Source organism: Theobroma umbraticum, unplaced genomic scaffold, assembly GCF_002168275.2.
Source record: "Theobroma umbraticum cultivar Fairchild unplaced genomic scaffold, ASM216827v3 scaffold_44.0, whole genome shotgun sequence".
Taxonomy (NCBI): domain Eukaryota; kingdom Viridiplantae; phylum Streptophyta; class Magnoliopsida; order Malvales; family Malvaceae; genus Theobroma; species Theobroma umbraticum.
This window is the reverse complement of record NW_018397255.1, coordinates 5,061,375-5,080,424: the sequence shown is the minus strand read 5'-3', so window position 1 is coordinate 5,080,424 and position 19,050 is coordinate 5,061,375. Positions and strand designations below refer to the sequence as shown.

At 32.5% G+C, this 19,050-nt stretch overlaps 2 protein-coding genes across 5 annotated transcripts; one reads left to right on the top strand and one right to left on the bottom strand.

The window, feature by feature from the left end:
* The first annotated feature begins 2,556 nt into the window (after nt 1–2,556).
* Nucleotides 2,557–7,399, top strand: AGT2 (alanine:glyoxylate aminotransferase 2). Its single transcript, XM_021419556.2, has 9 exons — nt 2,557–3,019; nt 3,122–3,352; nt 3,895–4,065; nt 5,471–5,614; nt 5,710–5,889; nt 6,097–6,322; nt 6,636–6,749; nt 6,835–6,921; nt 7,057–7,399. The coding sequence occupies exons 1-9, from the start codon at nt 2,744–2,746 to the stop codon at nt 7,098–7,100; spliced, it is 1,473 nt and encodes a 490-aa protein (XP_021275231.1). The 5' UTR covers nt 2,557–2,743; the 3' UTR covers nt 7,101–7,399.
* Nucleotides 7,400–7,550: 151 nt separating this feature from the next.
* Nucleotides 7,551–16,919, bottom strand: TGA1 (bZIP transcription factor family protein). Of its 4 annotated transcripts, none has more exons than XM_021419560.2 (9): nt 16,240–16,919; nt 13,257–13,457; nt 13,088–13,162; nt 12,191–12,250; nt 12,027–12,104; nt 11,869–11,932; nt 10,339–10,610; nt 9,231–9,458; nt 7,551–8,659 (listed from the first exon to the last, which is right to left on the bottom strand). In XM_021419560.2, exons 2-9 carry the CDS (start codon nt 13,413–13,415, stop codon nt 8,507–8,509), a joined length of 1,089 nt encoding a protein of 362 aa, XP_021275235.1. In that variant the 5' UTR covers nt 13,416–13,457; nt 16,240–16,919; the 3' UTR covers nt 7,551–8,506. The 4 variants fall into 4 exon arrangements, with proteins under 4 accessions (XP_021275235.1, XP_021275233.1, XP_021275234.1 ...); XM_021419558.2 differs by having other exon boundaries at nt 13,257–13,489; nt 16,240–16,917; XM_021419559.2 differs by lacking the exon at nt 16,240–16,919 and adding an exon at nt 14,713–14,871 and having other exon boundaries at nt 13,257–13,489.
* Nucleotides 16,920–19,050: the final 2,131 nt, after the last annotated feature.

Here is a 19,050-nt window from a genome sequence, read left to right as displayed (position 1 = left end):
ATTAACTCTCGCACATTTATGTTAATATTTTAAATTTGGTTATTCCACTTTTATAAGTTTTTACACTAATTCTTATATATTTGTGTAAAGGTTTTTCAATAGCAACTTTTAACTATAATTATTTTTATTCTTATTATTTTTTATTTAAAAATTAAAATTTGTATATCATTAACAACTTTTAACTCAATAATATAAATTTAAATGTTTTTTTATTAAAATTATATTTTTTACTTAATTGATTTATTACTGTAACTCTCATAAATTTTTGTAAGATTTTAAATTTATTTATCTACATTTATAAGTTTCTATATTAATTTTTACAGTTTTACGTTAATTTTTTCAACTTTACGTTAAGACTTTTCAATATCAACTTTTAAATATAATTATTTTTATTTTTATTATTTTTTATTTTAAAATTAAAATTTATATATCATTAAATATTTCTAATTTGAGAATATAAATTTAAATATTTATTTTTCATTAAAATTAAATTTTTTACTTAATTGACTTGTTACGTTAACTCTCACACATTTACGTTAAGATTTTAGATTTGATTATTCTACCTTTTTAAGTTTTTACGTCAATTTTTACTACTTTTTGTCAAGGCTCTTCAATAGTAATTTTTAATTATAATTATTTTTATTTTTATTATTTTTATTTAAAAATTAAAACTTATATATCATTAAATACTTTAGTAGGATAATATAAATTTAACTATTTTTTATTAAAATTATATTTTTTTTATGTAATTGACTTGTTACATTAATTCTCACACATTTACATTAAAATTTAAATTTGTTATTTCACTTTTATAAATTTTTACGTTAATTTTTATAATTTTATGTCAAGACATTTTAATAACAACTTTTAACTATAATTATTTTTATTCTTATTATTCTTTATTTAAAATTTAAAATTTATATATCGTTAAATACTTTTAACCTTAGAATATAAATATTGATTTTTGATTTTTGTTAAAATTTATTTATTTTTATTTAATTGACTTTTTATATTAACTCTCACACATTTACATTAAGATTTAAAATTTATTTATTCTACATTTATAATTTTTTATATTAATTCTTACAATTTTACGTTAAGATTTATCAATGATAACTTTTAACTATAATTATTTTTATCCATATTATTTTTTATTTTAAAATTAAAATTTGTATATGATTAAATACTTTTACCCTTAAAATATAAATTTAAATATTTACTTTTTATAAAATTAGGATAAAATACACCCCTTTAAATTTTAATCAAAATTGAAAATGAATCAATTAATTTCAAAATAAACACTCCATCCCAATAATACAAACACCGTTAACAAAGATTATGAAAAAAATTAAAATACTCTTTATTTTTTTATTAAATTAAATAATAATTATTATATTTTAAAAAATAAAAAAATAAGGAGCACCGGTCGATGCTCCCCAACTCCCTAAGAAAGTAGAGCATCGATCGGTTCTCGCCAAATGGGAATTTTTTAATTAATAAAAAATTAATAAAATTATTCAATAGTAATTTTAAAAATTAATTAAAGATAAAATTATCTTTTTATCTTTACCATGTCATCAAACTAAAGAACGCATTAACAATTTATTAATGGTTGAATTTACTTGTGCAGCGAAAAATATTTTTTTAAACTGAAGTGTTCATTTTGAAAATTAATAAATTTTTATGTAATTTTGATCAAAACTTTAAAAGTAAAACTATTTTACCATAAAAATTTTATTTTTTTACTTAATTAACATGTTATTTTAACTCTCACATATTTACGTTAAAATTTAAAATTTACTTATTTCATTTTTATAAATTTTTATATCAATTCTTATAATTTCATGTAAAATTATTTTGATTTTCATTTTAAATAATAATTATTTTTAATTTTATTATTATTTATTAGAGAGTCCTTACCTTTATAGACTTTTTAATTTTTTTAATTTTATTTTTTTTATTGCCTAATTAAATGGGTTTACCAATTTTTTTATTAAATTTAAATTTATGGTTACAATTTAAACTTATAGATGATATGGTCTTTATTATTAGATTTTATAATAAGGTAAAAAATGATGACTTTACTACATAACTCGCCGCATGTAAACAATTATAACTAACAATACCAAAGGAAAATCTTTAATATATTGCATGTTATTCAGCTGAAATACAAAAATATATGGCACTGTGTCAGATTCGTTAAAAATCTCTTCGAAAGGTTTGAATGTGGTCTGGTCGGTGGGACCCCTGAGAATATTCTCCTAATTTATTTTTGTCCTGTCCACCTTAAATTAATCATGGCCAGCTCGAATCCATTTCAAGTATTTCCTAAATACGAATACAAAACATTTTAAATGCAAATCTCAAAAACAGTCAAGCATAGTACCAAGCGAATTCTGAATTCCCAAAAAACCCCATTATTTTATCTGTAATTGGATTGATTAAGAAGGCATAATCATCGTAATTAGGCGCTAATAAATGGTTGCTTCACTAATCAAATCGAGAACCGAATCCTTCGTCATCATCGCGTTGGAATCTACTCACGCCCACGACAGCACAGTCCCAGCATTTCCAAAGATAAGCTTAAAAATGAGAAAATCCACGCCAGCGATTGGCCAAAATTCCCATAATCACACTCCAATCACTTCATAAATCTCTTCGTTTCATTTCCACCGTTCCGTTTTCTCACAATCTTTTTTTTTGTTTTTTGAAGAGAGAATCTGTGAATTTTTTTTAATAAGCCATGGCGATGCTGCACAGAAGAATCTTGAGGAGAACCGTAGAAGAAGCCAAGGCAAAATTAAACTTTAACCGTAACCGTACACTCTTTCCCTGCAGTTCCTTCTCTACGGTTACTTCTTCTTCTTCCGCCGCCGCTGCAGCATCCGATGAGGCGCCACGTCAGCTTCCAGTGTTCGATTACCAACCGAAACCGTACAATGGACCGTCGGCAGATGAAACCCTTGAAAAGAGGAAGAAGTTTTTGGGGCCCTCACTCTTCTACTACTACCAAAAGCCCGTAAATTTCACTCTTGTTTTCTTATCAGATTATGTAATTTCTCTGTTTTGTATAATTCATAACAATTTATTTATTTATTTATTTTTTAATTTTTGTGTTCAGTTGAATATTGTTGAAGGGAAAATGCAATATTTGTTTGATGAAAACGGGAGGAGATATTTGGATGCATTTGCCGGAATCGTAACGGTGTCCTGTGGACATTGCCATCCGGAGGTTTTGAATGCTATAATGGAGCAAAGTAAACTTCTCCAGCACGCTCCCACTGTTTACCTCCATCACGCGATTGCTGATTTTGCTGAGGCTTTGGCTTCCAAAATGCCTGGAAATCTCAAGGTTGATAGCTTATTCTTTCGCTGATTTTAGTTCTTCAGTTTTTAAATTTTTTGATGATTTTTTTTCCTGTTCTGTTGAAGATTCACTCAACTTTAGAGGTTTTGGGTGAAAGAAAATTTTGGATTAAAGAAAAAGTCAAAAAAAAAAAGAAAAGAAAAAGGGCTATTATAACAAAATCATAATTTTGGAGTAATATGAAACTAATTATGTTCGAATGGACGTCAATTTTAAGTCATTTAATCATTTTTAATTAAACTTTGTTTGTATTACAAAATTTATTAGAGCAAAACGTTAGTTAAAGCATGGTCACTAATACTTTCATGTGTTCCTTCTTAATTTTAAGTTAAGCAATTTGAAATTCAACCACTGTTATTAATTTGTTGATTGCTAAAATAGAATGTTTGGCTAATGGTATTTATCACAAGACGAACAGGAAAAGAAAGGCTTGGTTAATGGATTACGAAAATGCCTTGGAAAGAGTTGTTTTATGAATGTGAATCATCAACAAAATCATATGCAAACAATATGAACCTTCTTTGCAGGTGGTGTATTTTGTTAATTCCGGGAGCGAAGCAAATGAGTTAGCCATGCTGATGGCCAGACTGTACACTGGTAATCTTGGTATGATTTCCTTGAGAAATGCTTATCACGGTGGAAGTTCTAATACCATTGGACTCACAGCTCTAAACACTTGGAAGTACCCAATACCAGAGGTTTGTAAGGCCAATCATGTATTGGATAATTCTTTTACATGTCGTGCTATTCTTAATTGGTTTACAACTCAAAGTCACAAATTCCTGGTCAAAACTAAATTTGCTGTTTTAGTGCCCATTCAACTTATTCTTTAACTTTTGCTTCTTCTGGTAGGCTTGTTCAGTTGTTAGATGATTCCAGTGTCCCATTGTTTGAATTGCTTGTTAGCTCACTATGATGTTGAAGTGTTGGTTGGGTATGCTGTAAGTTGTAGAGCATAATATCAGACAAGATAAGAACGTAGATAAAATTAGGTGTTTGGTGCATGCAAACTAAAAGTAAGATGTGTTATCTTTCATCACATGATATGTTTGATGCAGGCATGACTAGGAGACCAATTTTTCTCATTGTCATACTAGCCCATTTTTATATCATTGTATACTAAATACATCTTTTTTTTTTGTAAAAAAAAAAATTACTATTTTAAGCCTAAAATGGGAAACACTGAAACAATGTTTATTGGTTGGTATCCAGCTCACAATCTTATCCATGGAATTGACTAATCCTTTTCTTTTTAATGGGATTGAGTAATCCATGTGTCATCCTATCCTCCTCTCCAAGTAACCAGTGACAGCTAAACATGGAATTAGAATAATTTTATCCTGTGCTTTTCATCGACAACGTTCGAAACAAACTGCAAAACTATTCTTTTACAATCAAGATTAAACTAGAAATTTTGATCAGACTAGGCCAAGTTTGGAGCAGATATTGTAACTCTAGGCTTCAAGTAAAAGGTCTTCCTTTCTTTTGAAACCTAAAATAACTATTAGGTATCTGTTAGGCAATTTGATGCAAGCTACTATCTTTATAACTCTTTTTCCAGAAATAAAAGCAAATTCCTGATTTCTTCCATAAAGGCATTTAGGTGTGTGGATTTGTGGATCCCTTTTGCACTTAACCAACATTGCTAAAAATATGTTCCATAAAGATTAAGAAATTGAAATATCAACAGATAACTGGGATCTCTGCTGCAGAGTATTAGAAATATTGGAGTTAAATGACAGTTTTCCCTCTCACTCTTGGGAAAGTAAAGGACTAGATTGTGCTGTTGTAATTAACATGCATCCTCCCGCACTGAAGTTTTAACTTATTCTAAAAGTACAATACGGTTTGAATTTATTCTTATATGCTTCATTTTGTGTGGTTTTCCTGGGGACTACCACTCATAAAGAAGCAGCATTTATGTGAAAAGGGGATGTCTAGCCTAAGTTTACAAGGCTTGAATACATGTCTCAGATCATTTTAAGTATCTTAGCCATGCAATCATTATAAATTTCCTTTGCATCTATTTAATAGCTCTTTCCCAGAGATACTATTATTTAAACTAAACTGCTGATTTCTGAATGTTATTATGGCACTTTGCAGGGAGAAATCCATCATGTTGTAAATCCAGATCCTTTTCATGGGGTCTTTGGCTCTGATGCTACTCGCTATGCCAAGGATGTACAAGATCACATTGATTATGGTACTTCAGGAAAAGTTGCTGGATTTATAGCAGAAACCATTCAGGTTAATACAGACAGTTGTCTCTTTCGGGTGTTTTTTTAGTGTTTTTATCGCTGTAAAACTAGATACTAAAAGTTTCAAATTTGTACTAACTTTAGGGAGTTGGAGGAGCAGTTGAACTGGCCCCAGGATATTTAAAACAGGTTTATGACATTGTACACAAGGCTGGTGGTGTCTGCATTGCGGATGAAGTGCAAACTGGATTTGGTCGCACAGGAAGCCATTATTGGGGTTTTGAGACTCAAGGTGTCATTCCTGACATAGTTACCATGGCAAAGGTCCTTAATCATCAAACTTTGTTGGAAATTTTAAATTCTGTGAACATTGGTACATAATACATCCTTACGTGTTATGAGCCTCTGCCTACCCCTGTCCCTCTTTACTATTTCTCTCTTAAGAGAAAGTTTCATTTAGTTTGGCTGTCTTTTATTATTATTATTGGAAATGGTAGCGTCCTGTTACATTTAACATATCCCATTTGCCAGGGTATTGGCAATGGATTACCTTTAGGAGCAGTTGTGACAACACCAGAAATAGCAAATGCGATGGCTCAAAAACTTCAGTTTAACACTTTTGGTGGGAATCCTGTATGTTCTGCTGGTGGACTTGCAGTGCTTCAAGTTCTAGACAAGGAGAAGCGTCAAGCACACTGTGCTGATGTTGGTTCTCACTTGATTGGGCGCTTGAGATCTCTACAGGACAGACATGATAGTAATTGTTCTACAACTTGGCACTTATAAGACCCCTTTTACCTCTGCTCTTTTTTAGTGTATCTGTGTCTAAATATAGTATTTAATTTTCCCATGCACATTTTTTAATCAACCAATATTTTGCAATTTTGAATTGCACTGACCAGCAAATTTTTCAATTGTAGATGAAAATGATCCTTAATTTGTAGTTTAAAAATTTGTGTTTAGGACTTCTAGCTGAGTTTTAGATTTGTTGATGTTCTTGTACAATGTCTTAAATTGGTGCTATCAAAATAATCAAATTCTTATTTACTAATTGCCCTTTTTGTTTTCAGTCATTGGAGATGTCAGAGGTAGGGGCTTGATGGTGGGTGTAGAACTTGTTACTGACAGGAAAGAGAAGACACCAGCCAAGGCAGAAACTGCCATCCTATTTGAGAAAATGAGAGGTATCAAGGCACAACCTCTTGAATAAAGAAAAAAACTTAGAAAACAAAGGGTTTTTACGCTAACCATTCTCTTTTCTGACTGAAGAACTTGGAGTTCTACTTGGGAAAGGTGGACTACATGGAAATGTTTTCAGAATAAAGCCGCCAATGTGTTTTACCAAAGATGACGCTGGTACTTCATTCTCTTACTGTATTTAATTAAATAACTTAATCATGGGAGACATCCCCAACAATTTGGTTTCTCAGTCTTTCTTTTTAAAATTTTATATGGCACAATATTGTTGCATGTTATTTTGTATTTGTGCAGATTTTCTTGTTGATGCTTTGGATTATGCAGTATCAAAGCTGTGAGGATGAATCCGTCAAGAGCAAAAAGATCCTTTGGTATCAAAATCCAACACGATCTTCTCTTAGTAATATAAACTATATTTCCTTGCATTTTGATGTGTTGATATGAAAATTTCATCCTTCTTTCTACAAATGCATTGCCAAGAAGATTATTATATTAGATTGCATCTTCCAGTGAACAAAAAACTTGCCATTCTTGGCAAAATGTAACATTCTAAACAGGGGAAACAAAGAGGCAAGTAGTGTTCAGTGTGAACTTGCTATTATCAGGAGAAAAATGCAACTGGGACTCGTTTCTGTTTTCTCTGCTCTTGGGTCAGTAAATGCCTACAAAGAGAAGAAATAATCTTGCATATAGAATATTCGTCATGTGGATTACGTCTCTACTTTTGTTGTGTTTGCGTTCGCGCGTGCAGTGATTACTGCTGAAAAGAACAAAAAACAAAGACATTTGGGGGAAAGAAAAATGAAAGAGGTCAACATTAACAAAATTTGACCATTTGGGAGACTAGTGGACTTCACAAAATTTTTCAAATGCTTACATTTGACACTAAAAATCTCTAGTTATGTAGAATTTTTCCTTTTTGTTTTTTTTTTCTTTTTCTGCTGTTTGCTTGCCCACATTCGCAACTACAATTCCCTCTTTTGATCCATTTGGAAACACTTGGTATCTTTGAGTAACATGAACAAGAAGATGTGAGTCTACTCAAATATATTTTACAGGCAAACAATTACTTATAAATCAACACACCCAATATATCTGCTATAAACTAGCAAGAAATTGCTCTCCAATTGATATATATCACAGCTAACCATAGTGAAAGATTAACATAACATCTGATTAAAAACACAAATGATACACCCAATTACAGCTTTTGTGGTCTAACAAATTAATTTCTGAATCTGTTTCAAACTTGCAAACAAGCACTACATCAAAAACAAAGTTGTTTGCTTTCCAGATTGGAAGTATTTTATGAACTGCAGAATTCATATTAAGTGAAGCTTTATTAAACATATTCTGAATATTCCAATACATGAGCAACTTTTCACAATTATGTATCGGCCATGTTCAAGATACAGAAAGAACACCCTAGAGAAGTATACATCAAAGTTCCAACTGGTATATAACTCAAATGTAGAACCTATATATATCCTTTCAAGAGTATATATAATGTACAACACGGCATTGAAAATTGATTTAACCACAAACTTCCCCTAGGTAAAATAACTACTCATATGTACAAAATCTCAGAATCTCAGTTCTTTCTGAAAGCTGCATGAAAAATGTTGGCAGCTTAAATTGATGCTAATTATGTTTATAATCACATCCACCAAGAGGCACCTCTGTATGCAGGAATGCGGTTCTTGTAGTGATCATCTACCATCATGCATGCTCTTGCATTGAAAGGCTAGGCAGGCTCACGAGGACGGGTAGCCCATAGTGTACTCAAAGCTCGAAGACGTTGGAAGTATTCTCCCAAAGCAAGTAAGCCTCGAGCTGCCTGGCGGGTTGTTAGGATGCGAGACATCTGCTGCAGCGTTTCCTGCCGAAGATGGTCAGCCTGCATATAGAAAAATATCAAACATGCTGAAACTTGAAAATGTCGCTAAGATGCCTTTTTCTTTTGCCTCTAAAACATTAATATAAATTTTATTACCTAGATTCTAGTACAAAAAATTCTCCTAAACTCAATTTTAGTAAATAGGACCATGCTGTGCTCATACTTTGTGACTCCAACTACCTTCACTAAATTGAACTGAAATGGTTGTTAGCAACCTAGTTCACAACAATAAATCCATTGACAGAACAAGACTTGCACAGCTTGGGACCTTCACTTCCGGGACCCTAGGTTTTCTGGAATAAGATAATTTGAAAATTCCAAGGGTATCATGAAACCAATAATAGCCGTCATAATGGGAGTGGCATATATTGTTAGATATCATTTTGAAATGCAAAAGGAAAAAAAGATGATTAAAAATTATAATTTCAGTTCAAACGGATGGATAAAGACCAATTGATGGGTAAAACAGATCGACTATGAAAAGAAAAAGAAAACCCAGAGGAAAAACTGATTTGAGAAAAGTTATTGGAATAAACCCAAGTATGGCACCATGGGAAGATGAAACGATTACCTGGTTCACAAAGCTGACTAGAGCTTCTAACTTCTCCATTGCAGTAGCCACCTGAGGAATGTAACTACCTTCACCCAGTTGACCAGCTGCTACAGTCGCAGACACAGTTTCCTGGAGTTTCTCCATACCTTGTGAAAGGGCATCTTCAGCCTGCTGACATGATTGTTTCAGGTTACAAACTTCCAAAAATTGCTGTTCTGTCAAGGGGTCTAGCTGAGTCACGAGCACCTGTCATCAACATATAATCACAAATAAATACCATTCTACATTTAGCAATAGAACTTGAACCAGAATTCCAATGAAAAATAAAAATCATGTCTTTTCAAGCGCATGGAAGTACAGAGCTACTTTGTTAAACAATTATTGATTAACCAATATGCTCAATGATGCTATAATCATGTGGATGGAATGACCAAACAGAACCCAGATTAGGGTTACCATTGGCCATGTTCAGAGCATAGAAAATCATTGTACAATATGCATTATGTATGCATCGGGGGAGGGGGGGGTGTTGTTCTAATAGGAACCCAGCAACCTCTTTTAGAATAACTGAAATATTGATTGCAAGAGAACATGAAGAGATCTTTCTGGATCAACAGAAAAGCATTCAGAAGAACACAATATCCCCTTGATGAGTCATATTAACAGCAATGTTAAACACCTTGTAAGTGATAGATAAAATTGCAATTCTATAATATACCAACAATTAAGGAGAGAGGAAGTGCTCTATATTGATAAAGACAAGATAGAAAAACCTATTAACTGCAGAAAAAGTAAAACAAACAGAGAGAATAGATTGTTTAGCAAGTATTTTTGCCACAACTTCTAAGACCTAAAAATAATCAAAGAAAACTTTAAATCTATTTTAAAAAGAAAGAGAAAAAAATCCTAAAGTTAGACATGATGTAAGCATCCATTTATAGACATTATTTGAGAATAAATCAATCTATAGACAAGTCAAAACAAAATAGTCGTTCATTTAAAATTTCAGCAATGCCAGCCAGCAGAAAAAATTTGCGGTTAGATCCTCTGCAATAAGCTCCCCTCAAAAGACCTATATGAAAAAATGGAATGCATGGTCTACAGTTATTGAACAAATATGCATCACCTTAAGAAGTTCTGAAGGGCGAAATCCTCCAATCCATGAGAAAAAGCGCTCAGCTGATGTTTTCCACATACCAGACATCACATAAAAAACATCAGCCTTTGAAGCTGTTGATTTCATGCGGAAAAGTTCAAAATAGTGGCTCATGCCACTTTCCACAAGTATGCGAAGCTCTACATCACTTATATGGGCGTTCAAAGCAGTCCTCAGTTCACATATTTGTCTGTTTTGTTCTTCCATCCAATGTCCATATTCCATCTCAAATGCAGCAATCCCTGCAGAATCCTCAAATTGGCTAATCATTGGAAACATTAAATAATAAAACTTTACTTGTAATGAGAAGAAAAAGGCACTGCAGGGAATTATTGCAGAAAGATCAAATTTAACACGCCATAGTGTGGTAAATGAAGCTTTATACCACACCAAAAATTTTCAAGGTCGTCTGACAATTACACACCAACTGTCAATTTCAACTGAATTTAAAATGCCATTATAGCGCACTAAAATGTAGCTTAGTTTTGATCAAAAAAATGTAGTTTCTGATAGCTTATTTATGCAATAAGCTGTATAATCTTCAACTACATGTCAAAGGAGGTTGCAAAAGACAGGTAGATCCTATACAACCCAGTTCACTCCAGAGATGAGATGAGCTGAGAAAAGTTGAAACAGTTTTTGTTGTAAGGTTTGAAATCGACGCCTGTGAAAAAAAACTACTCACTCATGAAGAGATAAAGACAGCCACAATATAACAAAAGTGAAAGTGGGTTTAAGAAATATGACAAGACAAAAGTTTAAGCAGATTCTCTCCAGAGGTGCAAAACTAACCACTAAAAGAAGTTAGGGTCCTTTACATACAATACATAACTTCTCTAGGAAAACTTGCATCTTCGGATAAACAAAGTGTTATCTGTTGAGATGTTTTACATGATGAAATAAAGTCAGCCACAATTCAAGAAAAGTTGAAATAGATTTTTTCAAAAGACAAGAAATGGCCAGCTCATGTTGGTTTCTTTTAAAGCATATTTTATAGGTTTCACTAGGGTCCAGGAGGTGTAATACTTTGAGGTGCTCATAGAAAACTTAGCACATTAGGAATATATAATTGTTAGAGGGACACGAATACAAAGAATAGATAGAAAATAAGAAGTATCTAATACGAGGATATCACAGGACAATACTAGCACTATAGGATTTCAACTTGGGCATAATTCTTTGTGTTGAAAATGTGTTCCAATAATTTCAAAAAAAAAAAAAAGTATTAAGGAGCCAGGATGAGAGAGTTCTTTATTACTAAATTCAAGCTTGTTTCAGAAAGGTTAACACCTAATCTGAAGGTGCAACATCAATCTAAACACATAAAAATAGGAATGAGAAATGAATTGTAAGTCTCAAAGTACATGCATTAATTCATTTTGAAATGTCAGATACTGAAACAACTAAAAAATCTTATAGAATTTTAACAAGACAAAGCAATATTTGAAGCAACGATTTCAAAAGAAATAACAATAACTGCCAGTATTTTGACAAACAAACCTGAGTTTACTGCTCCAGAGAATCCAAGATGACTACCTTCTAATCCACCTCCCACGTAAAGACCCTGCAGTGAAGGTTTATTACTTAAGTAGCTTTAGACATTTTAAAATGACACAAAATAGAAAAAAAAAAAGATATAACAACAATCTTCTCCAAACCTGTTGCCTTGCCCGTTCAAGCTCTTGCTCCAATTGAATCAACTTTAAACGACTATTTTCTAACTGTTGAACATATGCCTGAAAGGCAATGACACATAAAGTTAGTACAACTGACCTGTGGCCTACTGGTCATCTGTTTCAGTCCACATCCATATCCATCTTACCTTTTTCCGCAAACGACTTTTACGAGCAGCCTCACGGTTTTGTGCAAGACGTCTTTGTATCTGTAGATATTAAAGGTATAACGCACAAACAGATGAGACCCCTATTTAAGGCAAACAGATCATCAACAAACTTAGAATAATTAATATGACACGTATTCTATGAATTTAGCAGCTAATGAAATTGATCTGCTTTGAGGTGCACATATTATTTCCATTTAAATTAGATTGTTCGGATAATATGCATGTTAATCATGAAGAATTGGATCATCATTCAGCTACACACAGTTGCATACAAGCCTCAAAATCAACAAAATAGGAGGGCCTCATTAGCCAGTGGAAAATAAAAATATCTTCATGCTAACATTAGAAAGTTACAAAACATCTGATAACAACGACTTTACCATGAACTAATGGAAAAACACCTTAATTGCATTTTCAAGACTCATCTTAAAAGGATTAAAAGCTTCCACACATTGAGTGTGTGCAGTTCAGAACTACAAGAATTGTAAACAATGGGAGCTACTTCTCTTTCAGGAAACACAAGTGAGCATGCACCAAACATGATTCAGAGGGAAGAAAAAGGAGAAAACTATAATACAAATCTAAGATGGCAAAACAAGTGCTTATTTGTTTGCAAGATAAAGAATGTGCAATGATAATGTGCAAAGGATGGCTGAAAATCTGCATGAGCCAGGAGATAATCAGGGAAGCAGGAATGGATCCTAGAACTCTAGAACTCAAAGTAGTACCATTTTTCAAAATCCACAGGAGAATCTTTCAACAAACCAATATATACAATCTATCTGATATCATACAGAGTGGTCCAGAAAAACACTTATATCCATTAAAAATGAGAAAAGAAATAAACAATCAGCATCATGTCCAATTCACACTTACCTTATCAATAGGTTTAGTTGCTTCTTGATCATACTTGTTAGAAGGAGCTAGCATTTCATGTGAAGCAGTCTCAGACTGGAAAATTCAAAAAACAAAGGTTACTTATCTCCAAAATCAGATAAACGTGGTTTAACTACCAAACAAAAAATAATATCTCCACATTTTGCACCTCATTCTCTAGCTTATTATCCACTTCAACAATTACTGATGCAGATGTATTTGGATTGCCATTACTCTTAAAGTTTTCTCCCCACATGCCAATCTGGTGGATAGGCTCATAGATACCCATCCTTCTTGAAGGTACAAACTGGGTTGATGGAGAGTTCATGATTCTTGAAATGACGATGGAGGCAGATTTTGCATAATTAAACTGATATGGGAGGCATTTGAAAGCTTTAGAGTCTGGGAGGAAACAAGACATGGACACATATAAGCTTTGCTCTAAGAGTGAGATGGACAGTTGTAATAGCAAACAAGTGACAAGCAACAGAGAATATGATTATAAATTTAATTGACAAACTCCAAAATACTAAAATTCACAAAGATGCAGCACAAACTAATGGAATATATGGAAAATTTTATATTTTCTTTGTCAGGCAAATTCTTAGGTTATTATGAGACCACTCCAATCAGATAACTGACATTCTAAATTGAGAATCACCCCACCAGTAACTCAAGATGTTTATGCTAATATGGAAGGCTAAAGTACAGAAAGCATGTGGCAGACACAATCTAGTAATGAAAATAACGGACTTCTATATGTGATGTGGTTCAGTGCATGTTGTACCAGACCAAACTAAAGAAAATAAATTTTAAGTACATAAACTAAGCAAGAAAAGCCACATTCAAAGTGAGTATTAATTGGTCATGTCTTTTAAATCCTAAACATCATGCTGATGACTAGATCACTACAACCAGTTAGCTATGTGAGAAAGCAAAACAAAGGAATTCCAGGAGAGATCATGGGCATTTCTTTCCCCTAAAATAATCCATATTTACTTATGCACAAAAAGGCACGTTTCCAATTCAAATCCCATGCAAAATAAATGAAATTTTTTTTTTTACGATTTAAATCACGAGTAACCATTTTTATTGGTTTTATTAGAGAAATAAAAAGGATCAAGGCTTCCATCAAAGAAAAGTTTCCCTCCAATTATTTACTCGAAAAATTAGACATACTTCTACTGCTAAAGTCGATGCATATTGTCAGCTTTGATTAAAAACAAAACACTTGATCTCTGAACCAAAAATAGGGAGAGAAAGACAGAGAGGGTCAATTTTGAAGATTACAATTACAAACAAAGCTTGATAAACATAGCCCCATTATGGTACAGATATATTCGGGATGAAGGACTTCACACGCAAACTCTAGAATATAGAATGAGTATTCGGGATGAAGGACTTGGCACGTGAACTCTAGGATGCCCGATGGAAGTATGTTGAAGAATCGAAGAAGCATCATAGAAAGAAAATAATAACAGTAAATTCCTTATCACTATCATGGCACAAACAAGCACAGAATTAAAAATTTTTATTGGCTAGTATTTGAGGAAAACAAATGCAAGAGTAAACCAGAAATATATAGCTCTAACTGTCAGAACCAATGAGAAGGAAGTAAAAGATACCCAAAAGTAGAAAGAAAAGAATTGTATTAATTCTAAATTTTGATCTTTCAGTTTCAGCTTCAAAAGAATCATTTACAAGCTCCTATAAAAGCCTCAACAATCACGATCCCGGTACTTCTGCAAGCAACTAATTCTATTACCTTATAACCATTCCCTGTCTGCCTATAGTGCATCCATATATACTGGTTTGTCTATTCTTCTTTCTCTTTCCCCCTTTGACTTACTTTTGCTATTCTAAAGCTAAAGTTTACATTCCCTCTCTAGTCCAATTCAGTTTTGTCACTACTTGTTGGTGGAAAGTAACTTCATTATAACCTTTTAAGATACTTAATACCATGAAACTGCAGTTAGCCTGTTTCATACGCACATTATAGAAGCTTAGCAATTAAGGAAGACAAATATATGGAGGCATTGGCATCAGCAACATTCAGTGAATGAAGTGCACAGTCACATATTACTGTGAACAGTGACGGAAGGAACAACAGTGACATTTTTTTAACTTCAAGAGCCCATATTGTTGATGATTCCACTGAAGGGCAATTAACAAAACAAAATGAACTTGAATTTGATCCAAGTGTTTAGAAAAGATTGAACACCAATCATGACATCCTACTTTTCATATCATCCTCCTCTATCCAGCTCAGTCTTAAGCTGTCAACTCTTGCCATTATTGGAGCTCACTATTCACTTGTCTCATGTGTTCATGGTGGACCTATTTGTACTCCCAAAATTCTTCATTACCATCAAAACTACCAAGATATTCTTCCATAGGACCTTTCCTAATATGCACAAACCATTCAACAAAACTTGCAGAAAAACAGTTTCTTCAGGTCAGAATTAGAATGGATTTCACTGAAACAATTAAAGGTCCTCCTCAAATCGCCACTGGTCAACTGAACAGAGAAGAAGATTTAAAACCGAAAATAGTAATAATACTAGAAAAAGAGCTATGCCTATGAATCTGGATAAAGAGGATTTGAAAACATCTACTTGAGACTTTCGATAGTATCAAATAAACAGAAAACAATCAAACTCCCTAAATCCAATATGAAAGAAAACATTGTAATCCTAATCAGTATCTATTCCATCTGTTTTCACGTCTGAGTCAAATTCAAAACAGTTCAAAGAAAAGAAAAGAAAAAAGACCAAAAGCATTTCATCCAAGATAGAGAAACAAGAGCAAAAGATGTATAAATAAGAATTTAATGCTAAACCCAGAACCAATCAAATTAGACCAAAAACAAAATACTGCCACAAGGAGGAAAACAGACAACCAACCCGATATCTTGTTTCACCAGAAAATCCATTTTCTTAACTCCAAAAACAAAAGTTTCCAAACTCAAATTACCAAAACAACTTTGAATTCAAAGAACAACAATATTTGAAAAAGAAGAAAAAATCCTTCGTGTTTAACAACTTAACCAGCTTCAAAGTTAAGTTATTTGAGTATGTTTTCTATTGGTTTCCCTTGCTTTCGGGCAACCAAATACCCACCAAAAAAAATTCAAAATAGAAAAAAGAACCAACCTTTCGTTTAAAGGGTCCGTTAGAACAAGTTTCCCGCTAAAATTTGAGCGTCCCAAAACAGCAAAAAGCAGAAGCAGCAAAAAAACCCAGTTGAAATCCAACAAGCAATGCCTCCTTCTTCTCTCCCAAACCCCTCAGTCCCATCATTCCCAACAACGATCCTACTTGGAACGTCACACCTTAAAACCCCCCTTCAAACTGTTCCCCATTTTTTTATTTCATTTTTATAAATTTTTTACTTATCACTACAATTTGATCTGCTACTATTTTGTATTCTTTCGTATAATCTTTTAATTTTTAATTATTACTTGTATTTGTCTTTGAGTTATCGTGATCTACAGTGAGTCAACAGCTTTACCATTAACAAATTTTCAAATTTTTTTTTAAATCCAAAAAAAAACTATTTGTATATTCATTTCTTTCCACTACATCTAATATGCGCACCAGGTGGATTCTTATCCTACGCAGTTTTCCCTCCTTAACCTACGCACACCCTTCTTGCGTGCTACCTCACGTCATCTTTCCGGCGGAAAATTTTGTCTTTGAGGAAGTTGATGCAAGGGGAGCGTGAACTCAAGCGCTGTTTAAGAACTTGGGAGGGGAGAGGAGAAGACGAACGGCCAATGCGTTCCGCGGGAGAATGAGTCGACGCGCGGCTAACCCGCCATTTCAAGCGCGTGGAGTTTATGGCTCTTGAACTTTTTGTTTTTATTCTTATGGTAGTGGCCTGGTAACGGCCATAGGATTGGGGTTACTTTCGACACTTTTGACTTTTTGAGTTCGTGAAAAGGAGCAAAAGAGAACACTGAGGATTTACTACCGTTTTGGGGTTTATTTGAAACACGGAGATTCTATAAGGGGTGAATTGAAATTTTTAAAAAATTAAAGGTTCTGAATCGGGGAAAAAAAAAATCTTTCCAGTTACCATATATACCTTGACTTATAAAAGCATTGGGTTCTTCTTTAAATCTTCTTTCTGGTTTGATTTGTGTCAAGTCTCAACTTTTCTAAGATTCTGAATTTCTCCTTTTGCTTTGTACTATAAAGGAGTTTTATATATCATCATGTACCGTTTTTGATGTTATGTCACATTGAGAAAGTCGATAACATTTTGACATGAACAGGAATTGAGATCTGAATGTTGTCCATTTCTAATCAAATTAAAGGCCTAGAATTAGTACAAAAAGTTAATTGTTTAGAATAGACAAAAATTTTAATTCAAAAAGCAATGTCCTTTCTTTTCTTCTCGCTATCAACTTATTGATTAACACAATATTTTTTGTAGAATGATAAAAATAAGATATTTTTAAGCAATTATGTACTATGGGGATAAAGCAATAAATAAGCTATACTTTTGACCATGACCATTGCTCAAGCATATAGTATTGCATGGAAAAAAAAAAAACCCAAGAGGGTTTCGAGTGTAAATAATTCAATCTTTAACTCTATTTAGTGCAATGGTGTTTAAAATAATAATATGTTGTAAAATAAAAAAAAATGCATGCAAAAAATCAATTTAAAATTATAGAATAAGGTACTATTTATTTACATAGAAAAGTATATGGTTTACAGACAATCTTGATGTTGGATTTGTTATAAAAACAGTGGTGTTGCCAATAATAACAGTAACACACTTCACCAGATGACAATAGTGGGCAATAGTTTGTTTAAGCCACTATCCGTACCCCTTGAGTTAAATATTAGGTATCCCGTATCCAAAACCTTTATTAAATAATAAAGAATTAGAAAGAACAAATCCCTTAGTGGAGACTAATCCCAATCCGTAAGCCAAGTTTGCTAGTTATGGACAAAATTTTATATGTATATATATATATATATATATATATATATATGTATGTATGTTTTTTTCTTGATTTAATTGAAAGTTTAGTGATCTAACCTAATCATGACCCTTCTTCTCATTGCCTCTTCACTTATTACAGGGGACAAAGCTGATCTCAACACATCCAACTTGTCCCTTAAATAGTTTTATTTATTGTGATACTCCTTTATCCCCTTTTTCTCTTTCTATATGTTTTCTTCTTTAATCAGATCAAGTTTGTTGTTGGGTTGATTTTAGAAGACAAAACCAGTTATAATTGGATGTTTAGTTATCCTCCTGCGCATGCTTTTCTTCATATCAAAATGCTTAAATTTTTTAAGATATCAAAACTCTAATTAGAAAACAAACTAATTAATAGTCTCTTTATTAGTTCAAGTCAAAATTATTAAACGTTTTAAAATTTAAGGATCAAATCTTCCCGTTAAAAAAACACTGTTGTTATAAATTGAGGAGAAAAAATCCGTCAACTTAAACATACATATGATTAATATTATTCAAAAATATCACTATTCAAGACTATATCATGATATACAGATAATTAAAATTTAAAATTGAGAAAATTATTTTATAAAATCACATGTATCAAAAAACAAATCATTCCATTTAATTTGGAAAAATGGAAGAATGAGACATTAAAGATGAATTACTTTAAGTTAGGCAGTAGGGTATAGACAAAATCCGAATCTATACCATTTTGATAAGCAAGTTTGTTAAATGTGCAAGTTGCCTTAGGGCATTAATTTATAGTAAACCCACTTCATTTATACATTAGAATAGAAGCTTCGTGAGAATTTTGAGCTCACTTTTGCTTTCATCCATATCTACCTATCTCTTGAGTCTTGACTTATAACAAAATATCAAAGGTCCCCCAACCCCAGTTGCTTTAATTTGTTGCCTCCATTGTTAGGACAATTCGGCTCCCATTTTTTCATGGTATTAGTTCTGGAAATGACATTCAATGCCATTCT